The sequence below is a fragment of the Salvelinus namaycush genome, chromosome 36, assembly GCF_016432855.1.
Source record: "Salvelinus namaycush isolate Seneca chromosome 36, SaNama_1.0, whole genome shotgun sequence".
In the NCBI taxonomy this organism is placed as follows: domain Eukaryota; kingdom Metazoa; phylum Chordata; class Actinopteri; order Salmoniformes; family Salmonidae; genus Salvelinus; species Salvelinus namaycush.
The window spans coordinates 25,977,134-25,986,728 of record NC_052342.1 but is presented as its reverse complement, the minus strand read 5'-3'; the positions used below and the strand labels follow the sequence as shown (position 1 = coordinate 25,986,728).

The following is a 9,595-nucleotide window of genomic DNA, read 5'->3' as shown; positions in this document are numbered from 1 at the left end:
TGTAAGTCATCTATATCCCTCTAATGGTAAAGTCAGTCTATATCCCTCTAATTGGTAATCAGTCATATCCCTCAATGGTAAAGTCAGTCTATATCCCTCTAATGGTAAAGTCAGTCTATATCCCTCTAATGGTAAAGTCAGTCTATATCCCTCTAATGGTAAAGTCAGTCTATATCCCTCTAAAGGTAAAGTCAGTCTATATCCCTCTAATGGTAAAGTCAGTCTATATCCCTCTAATGGTAAAGTCAGTCTATATCCCTCTAATGGTGAAGTCAGTCTATATCCCTCTAATGGTAAAGTCAGTCTATATCCCTCTAATGGTAAAGTCAGTCTATATCCCTCTAATGGTAAAGTTTAACACTGATGAGTGGGTATTTGGTCCACATCGCCCAGTTTAACACTGATGAGTTGGTATTTAGTCCACATCGCCCAGTTTAACACTGATGAGTGGGTATTTAGTCCACATCGCCCAGTTTAACACTGATGAGAGGGTATGTAGTCCACATCGCCCAGTTTAACACTGATGAGTGGGTATTTAGTCCACATCGCCCAGTTTAACACTGATGAGTGGGTATTTAGTCCCACTCGCCCAGTTTAACACTGATGAGTGGGTATTTAGTCCACATCGCCCAGTTTAACACTGATGAGTGGGTATTTAGTCCACATCGCCCAGTTTAACACTGATGAGTGGGTATTTAGTCCACATCGCCCAGTTTAACATTGATGAGTGGGTATTTAGTCCACATCGCCCAGTTTAACACTGATGAGTGGGTATTTAGTCCACATCACCCAGTTTAACACTGATGATGGGTATTTAGTCCACATCTCCCAGTTTAACACTGATGAGTGGGTATTTAGTCCACATCGCCCAGTTTAACATTGATGAGTGGGTATTTAGTCCACATCGCCCAGTTTAACACTGATGAGTGGGTATTTAGTCCACATCGCCCAGTTTAACATTGATGAGTGGGTATTTAGTCCACATCGCCCAGTTTAACACTGATGAGTGGGTATTTAGTCCACATCACCCAGTTTAACACTGATGAGTGGGTATTTAGTCCACATCGCCCAGTTTAACACTGATGAGTGGGTATTTAGTCCACATCGCCCAGCTTAACACTTATGAGTGGGTATTTAGTCCACATCGCCCAGTTTAACACTGATGAGAGGGTATTTAGTCCACATCGCCCAGTTTAACACTGATGAGTGGGTATTTAGTCCACATCGCCCAGTTTAACACTGATGAGTGGGTATTTAGTCCACATCTCCCAGCTTAACACTGATGAGTGGGTATTTAGTCCACATCGCCCAGCTTAGCACTGATGAGTGGGTATTTAGTCCACATCGCCCAGTTTAACACTGATGAGTGGGTATTTAGTCCACATCGCCCAGTTTAACACTGATGAGTGGGTATTTAGTCCACATCGCCCAGTTTAACACTGATGAGAGGGTATTTAGTCCACATCGCCCAGTTTAACACTGATGAGTGGGTATTTAGTCCACATCGCCCAGTTTAACACTGATGAGTGGGTATTTAGTCCACATCGCCCAGCTTAACACTGATGAGTGGGTATTTAGTCCACATCGCCCAGTTTAACACTGATGAGTGGGTATTTAGTCCACATCGCCCAGTTTAACACTGATGAGTGTGTAACATGAAATCAGTTGCAAAATGAATAGGAAATAGACAGTTGAAGTCAGAAGTTTACATACACCTTTGGCAAATACATTTAAACTTAGTTTTTCACAATTCCTGACATTTAATCCTAGTAAACATTCCCTGTTTTAGGTCAGTTAGGATCACCACTTTATTTTAAGAACGTGAATTGTCAGAATAATAGTAGAGAGAATGATTTATTTCAGCTTTTATTTATTTCATCACATTCCCAGTGGGTCAGAAGTTTACATACACTCAATTAGTATTTGGTAGCATTGCCTTTAAATTGTTTAACTTGGGTCAAACGTTTCGGATAGCCTTCCACAAGCTTCCCACAAGAAGTTGGGTGAATTTTGGCCCATTCCTCCTGGCAGAGTTGGTATAACTGAGTCAGGTTTGTAGGCCTCCTTGCTCACGCTTTTCAGTTCTGCCAACAAATGTTCTATAGGATTGAGGTCAGGGCTTTGTGATGGCCTCTCCAATACCTTGACTTTGTTGTCCTTAAGCCATTTTGCCACAACTTTGGAAGTATGCTTGGGGTCATTGTCCATTTGGAAGACCCATTTGTGACAAAGCTTTAACTTCCTGACTGATGTCTTGAGATGTTGTTTCAATATATCCACATAATATTCCCTCATGATGCCATCTATTTTGTGAAGTGCACCAGTCCCTCCTGCAGCAAAGCACCCCCACAACATGATGATGCCACCCCCGTGCTTCACGGTTGGGATGGTGTTCTTCGGCTTGCAAAACTCCCCCTTCTTCCTTCAAACAAAACGATGGTCATTATGGCCAAACAGTTCTATTTTTGTTTCATCAGACCAGAGGATATTTCTCCAAAAAGTACGATCTTTGTCCCCATGTGCAGTTGCAAACCGTAGTCTGGCTTTTTTATGGCAGTTTTGGAGCAGTGGTGTCTTCCTTGCTGAGCGGCCTTTCAGGTTATGTCGATATAGGACTCGTTTTACTGTGGATATAGATAATTTTGTACCTGTTTCCTCCAGCTTCTTCACAAGGTCCTTTGCTGAGGTTCTGGGATTGATTTGCACTTTTCGCACCAAAAGTTAATTCATCTCTAGGAGACAGAACGTGTCTCCTTTCTGAGCGTTATGAGGGCCATGAATGAAAAATGCAATGGGAGAAAGTACAGGTGGAAAAAAGAAAAAAAAAAAGAAAGAAAAAACAAGAAGAGAAGAAAAAAAGGACAGAAAGAGAAACCCCGCCCGCCGCCTGCCGTAGTAACCCCTCCCCCCCCGGCCCCCCCCTCCCCCCCCCAACCCCCGCCCGCCTGCCAGGTAGTAACCCCGCCCGCCTGCCAGGTAGCAACACCGCCCGCCTGCCAGGTAGTAACCCCGCCCTCCAGGTAGTAACCCCGCCCTCCAGGTAGTAACCCCGCCCTCCAGGTAGTAACCCCGCCCTCCAGGTAGTAACCCGCCCTCCAGGTAGTAACCCCGCCCGCCAGGTAGTAACCCCGCCCGCCAGGTAGTAACCCCGCCCTCCAGGTAGTAACCCCGCCCGCCAGGTAGTAACCCCGCCCTCCAGGTAGTAACCCCGCCCTCCAGGTAGTAACCCCGCCCTCCAGGTAGTAACCCCGCCCTCCAGGTAGTAACCCCGCCCTCCAGGTAGTAACCCCGCCCTCCAGGTAGTAACCCCGCCCTCCAGGTAGTAACCCCGCCCTCCAGGTAGTAACCCCGCCCGCCAGGTGAACTGGGGATCGTAGTCTGCCACGGTGTAGGACTTCTTTTTAAACTTTAAAAGCTGATTTTAGCGTTGTGACAAAGCACATCTGCCACCAAAAGCGTCCAAAAACAACAGACCTTCAGTGCATCAACGAGGTGCTTCAGTTAGTAGATGATCGTGTTGAGAGCTGCAGCACAGAGAGAAGCCAATACTGGCCCTTCTATGGCCCGAGAGAAGCCAACACTGGCCCTTCTATGGCCCGAGAGAAGCCAACACTGGCCCTTCTATGGCCCGAGAGAAGCCAATACTGGCCCAACTATGGCCCGAGAGAAGCCAATACTGGCCCTTCTATGGCTCGAGAGAAGCCAATACTGGCCCTTCTATGGCCCGAGAGAAGCCAATACTGGCCCAACTATGGCCCGAGAGAAGCCAATACTGGCCCTTCTATGGCTCGAGAGAAGCCAATACTGGCCCTTCTATGGCCCGAGAGAAGCCAATACTGGCCCTTCTATGGCCCGAGAGAAGCCAATACTGGCCCAACTATGGCCCGAGAGAAGCCAATACTGGCCCAACTATGGCCCGAGAGAAGCCAATACTGGCCCTTCTATGGCTCGAGAGAAGCCAATACTGGCCCTTCTATGGCCCGAGAGAAGCCAATACTGGCCCTTCTATGGCCCGAGAGAAGCCAATACTGGCCCTTCTATGGCCCGAGAGAAGCCAATACTGGCCCTTCTATGGCCCGAGAGAAGCCAATACTGGCCCTTCTATGGCCCGAGAGAAGCCAATACTGGCCCTTCTATGGCCCGAGAGAAGCCAATACTGGCCCTTCTATGGCCCGAGAGAAGCCAATACTGGCCCTTCTATGGCTCGAGAGAAGCCAATACTGGCCCTTCTATGGCTCGAGAGAAGCCAATACTGGCCCTTCTATGGCGCGAGAGAAGCCAATACTGGCCCTTCTATGGCGCGAGAGAAGCCAATACTGGCCCTTCTATGGCGCGAGAGAAGCCAATACTGGCCCGTCTATGGCGCGAGAGAAGCCAACACTGGCCCAACTATGGCCCGAGAGAAGCCAATACTGGCCCTTCTATGGCCCGAGAGAAGCCAATACTGGCCCAACTATGGCCCGAGAGAAGCCAACACTGGCCCTTCTATGGCCCGAGAGAAGCCAACACTGGCCCTTCTATGGCCCGAGAGAAGCCAACACTGGCCCTTCTATGGCCCGAGAGAAGCCAACACTGGCCCTTCTATGGCCCGAGAGAAGCCAACACTGGCCCTTCTATGGCTCGAGAGAAGCCAACACTGGCCCAACTATGGCCCGAGAGAAGCCAACACTGGCCCTTCTATGGCCCGAGAGAAGCCAATACTGGCCCTTCTATGGCCCGAGAGAAGCCAATACTGGCCCTTCTATGGCCCGAGAGAAGCCAATACTGGCCCTTCTATGGCTCGAGAGAAGCCAATACTGGCCCTTCTATGGCCCGAGAGAAGCCAATACTGGCCCTTCTATGGCCCGAGAGAAGCCAATACTGGCCCTTCTATGGCCCGAGAGAAGCCAATACTGGCCCTTCTATGGCCCGAGAGAAGCCAATACTGGCCCTTCTATGGCTCGAGAGAAGCCAATACTGGCCCTTCTATGGCGCGAGAGAAGCCAATACTGGCCCTTCTATGGCGCGAGAGAAGCCAATACTGGCCCTTCTATGGCGCGAGAGAAGCCAATACTGGCCCTTCTATGGCGCGAGAGAAGCCAATACTGGCCCTTCTATGGCGCGAGAGAAGCCAATACTGGCCCTTCTATGGCGCGAGAGAAGCCAATACTGGCCCTTCTATGGCGCGAGAGAAGCCAATACTGGCCCTTCTATGGCGCGAGAGAAGCCAATACTGGCCCTTCTATGGCGCGAGAGAAGCCAATACTGGCCCTTCTATGGCTCGAGAGAAGCCAATACTGGCCCTTCTATGGCTCGAGAGAAGCCAATACTGGCCCTTCTATGGCTCGAGAGAAGCCAATACTGGCCCTTCTATGGCTCGAGAGAAGCCAATACTGGCCCTTCTATGGCTCGAGAGAAGCCAATACTGGCCCTTCTATGGCTCGAGAGAAGCCAATACTGGCCCTTCTATGGCTCGAGAGAAGCCAATACTGGCCCTTCTATGGCTCGAGAGAAGCCAATACTGGCCCTTCTATGGCTCGAGAGAAGCCAATACTGGCCCTTCTATGGCTCGAGAGAAGCCAATACTGGCCCTTCTATGGCTCGAGAGAAGCCAATACTGGCCCTTCTATGGCTCGAGAGAAGCCAATACTGGCCCTTCTATGGCTCGAGAGAAGCCAATACTGGCCCTTCTATGGCTCGAGAGAAGCCAATACTGGCCCTTCTATGGCTCGAGAGAAGCCAATACTGGCCCTTCTATGGCTCGAGAGAAGCCAATACTGGCCCTTCTATGGCTCGAGAGAAGCCAATACTGGCCCTTCTATGGCTCGAGAGAAGCCAATACTGGCCCTTCTATGGCTCGAGAGAAGCCAATACTGGCCCTTCTATGGCTCGAGAGAAGCCAATACTGGCCCTTCTATGGCGCGAGAGAAGCCAATACTGGCCCTTCTATGGCGCGAGAGAAGCCAATACTGGCCCTTCTATGGCGCGAGAGAAGCCAATACTGGCCCTTCTATGGCGCGAGAGAAGCCAATACTGGCCCTTCTATGGCGCGAGAGAAGCCAATACTGGCCCTTCTATGGCTCGAGAGAAGCCAATGCTGGCCCTTCTATGGCTCGAGAGAAGCGAATACTGGCCCTTCTATGGCTCGAGGGAAGCCAATACTGGCCCTTCTATGGCTCGAGAGAAGCCAATACTGGCCCTTCTATGGCTTGAGGCAGTGAACGTAGCAGATCAGACCCTTGTAGGACATCACCACAATGACAACATCATCACCTCTCTACTCTCCCTGCTCGTGTTCTTAACAGATTTATTTACACATCTGGAGGACAAAATACACACCTTGGAAGAAGTGGAGCTGGACAATTTGGAGGGAGAGGAGGATTTCCTGGTTGACGACCTTCCAGATCCTAGCTTGCTTCCCGACTTGGACATTTCCGTTTCAGTTTTCCGAGAGGCACCTCCCTTCGAGGAGGAAGAGGAGCCGGCGGCTCCCTTCTTCTTGGCGAGCTCTGCCAGGAGCGCGGGGGCGAGGGACTGCATCATAACTTCTAGACTGGTGTTCTCAGTCAGGGAGAGGCCAGCTGGAAATACAAAAGGATGGTTTAGAGAGAGACCAGCTGGAAGGGGAGGGGGAGACATGGGTTACAGAGAGACCAGCTGGAAGGGGAAGGGGAGACATGGGTTACAGAGAGACCAGCTGGAAGGGGAGGGGGAGACATGGGTTACAGAGAGAGACCAGCTGGAAGGGGAGGGGGAGACATGGGTTACAGAGAGACCAGCTGGAAGGGGAGACATGGGTTACAGAGAGACCAGCTGGAAGGGGAGACATGGGTTACAGAGAGACCAGCTGGAAGGGGAGACATGGGTTACAGAGAGACCAGCTGGAAGGGGAGGGGAGACATGGGTTACAGAGAGACCAGCTGGAAGGGGAGGGGGAGACATGGGTTACAGAGAGAGACCAGCTGGAAGGGGAGGGGGAGACATGGGTTACAGAGAGACCAGCTGGAAGGGGAGGGGGAGACATGGGTTACAGAGAGACCAGCTGGAAGGGGAGACATGGGTTACAGAGAAACCAGCTGGAAGGGGAGGGGGAGACATGGGTTACAGAGAGACCAGCTGGAAGGGGAGGGGGAGACATGGGTTACAGAGAGACCAGCTGGAAGGGGAGGGGGAGACATGGGTTACAGAGAGAGACCAGCTGGAAGGGGAGGGGGAGACATGGGTTACAGAGAGACCAGCTGGAAGGGGAGACATGGGTTACAGAGAAACCAGCTGGAAGGGGAGGGGGAGACATGGGTTACAGAGAGACCAGCTGGAAGGGGAGGGGGAGACATGGGTTACAGAGAGACCAGCTGGAAGGGGAGGGGGAGACATGGGTTACAGAGAGAGACCAGCTGGAAGGGGAGGGGGAGACATGGGTTACAGAGAGACCAGCTGGAAGGGGAGGGGGAGACATGGGTTACAGAGAGACCAGCTGGAAGGGGAGGGGGAGACATGGGTTACAGAGAGACCAGCTGGAAGGGGAAGGGGAGACATGGGTTACAGAGAGACCAGCTGGAAGGGGAAGGGGAGACATGGGTTACAGAGAGACCAGCTGGAAGGGAAGGGGGAGACATGGGTTACAGAGAGAGACAGCTGGAAGGGGAGGGGGAGACATGGGTTACAGAGAGAGACAGCTGGAAGGGGAGGGGGAGACATGGGTTACAGAGAGAGACAGCTGGAAGGGGAGGGGGAGACATGGGTTACAGAGAGAGACCAGCTGGAAGGGAAGGGGGAGACATGGGTTACAGAGAGAGACCAGCTGGAAGGGGAAGGGGAGACATGGGTTACAGAGAGACCAGCTGGAAGGGGAGGGGGAGACATGGGTTACAGAGAGAGACCAGCTGGAAGGGGAGACATGGGTTACAGAGAGAGACCAGCTGGAAGGGGAGACATGGGTTACAGAGAGAGACCAGCTGGAAGGGGAGACATGGGTTACAGAGAGAGACCAGCTGGAAGGGGAAGGGGAGACATGGGTTACAGAGAGACCAGCTGGAAGGGGAGGGGGAGACATGGGTTACAGAGAGAGACCAGCTGGAAGGGGAGGGGGAGACATGGGTTACAGAGAGACCAGCTGGAAGGGGAGGGGGAGACATGGGTTACAGAGAGAGACCAGCTGGAAGGGAAGGGGGAGACATGGGTTACAGAGAGAGACCAGCTGGAAGGGGAGGGGGAGACATGGGTTACAGAGAGACCAGCTGGAAGGGAAGGGGGAGACATGGGTTACAGAGAGAGACCAGCTGGAAGGGAAGGGGGAGACATGGGTTACAGAGAGAGACCAGCTGGAAGGGGAAGGGGAGACATGGGTTACAGAGAGACCAGCTGGAAGGGGAGGGGGAGACATGGGTTACAGAGAGAGACCAGCTGGAAGGGAAGGGGGAGACATGGGTTACAGAGAGAGACCAGCTGGAAGGGGAGGGGGAGACATGGGTTACAGAGAGACCAGCTGGAAGGGAAGGGGGAGACATGGGTTACAGAGAGAGACCAGCTGGAAGGGAAGGGGGAGACATGGGTTACAGAGAGAGACCAGCTGGAAGGGGAAGGGGAGACATGGGTTACAGAGAGACCAGCTGGAAGGGGAGGGGGAGACATGGGTTACAGAGAGAGACCAGCTGGAAGGGGAGACATGGGTTACAGAGAGAGACCAGCTGGAAGGGGAGACATGGGTTACAGAGAGAGACCAGCTGGAAGGGGAGACATGGGTTACAGAGAGAGACCAGCTGGAAGGGGAAGGGGAGACATGGGTTACAGAGAGACCAGCTGGAAGGGGAGGGGGAGACATGGGTTACAGAGAGAGACCAGCTGGAAGGGGAGGGGGAGACATGGGTTACAGAGAGACCAGCTGGAAGGGGAGACATGGGTTACAGAGAGACCAGCTGGAAGGGGAGACATGGGTTAGGGTGTGTGAGCGACAGAGGGACAGACAAATGCAAGAACTAGTCAACTTTCTCCAATGGTCTTTCCTTGATTCCTCACATGGTCCTTCTCAAACCTAATTGGAGGAGAAAAGCAGAGGTTCCTCCCCCTGGACATACTGCTCCAATGCACGTAGAGAAGGTGAGAGGAGGCGAGGAATCAAGGCCATGGACATTCATTGGGCCTTTCCACACTGCATTGTTCATCGCCCCGAGCGACCGTTCAGGCTAAGACTGGCCGTGTTTTCACACAAGCAGGGCTAACTGAAACCAACTGTCACTTTCCTACCGTATAGTATTCAAATTAGGTGACAATTTGGGATGTGACAAATGGGCCATTTTTCTTAACGTTTAAAACTTTTTAGGGATAGGGGGCAGCATTTTCACTTTTGGATGAAAAGCGTGCCCAGAGTGAACTGCCTCCTACTCTGTCCCAGATGCTAATATATGCATATTATTAGTAGTATTTGATAGAAAACACTCTAAAGTTTCTAAAACTGTTTGAATGATGTCTGTGAGTATAACAGAACTCATATGGCAGGCAAAAACCTGAGAAAAAATCCAAACAGGAAGTGGGAAATCTGAGGTTTGTAGTTTTTGAACTCACCCCGAATTCACAGTGGGATATGGGTTATGTTGCACTTTCTAAGGCTTCCACTAGA

General features: G+C 51.6%; 1 protein-coding gene across 1 annotated transcript in view; it reads right to left on the bottom strand.

The window, feature by feature from the left end:
- Positions 1 to 6,181: 6,181 nt before the first annotated feature.
- LOC120030520 overlaps positions 6,182 to 9,595 on the bottom strand; it is a 20,270-nt gene continuing 16,856 nt past the window's right edge. The window contains exons 7-8 of the mRNA XM_038975927.1: positions 6,319 to 6,560; positions 6,182 to 6,217 (exon numbers count right to left, since the gene is read on the bottom strand). Of these exons, the coding sequence (XP_038831855.1) occupies positions 6,182 to 6,217; positions 6,319 to 6,560 (278 nt within the window). The remainder of the gene's footprint in view (positions 6,218 to 6,318; positions 6,561 to 9,595) is intronic.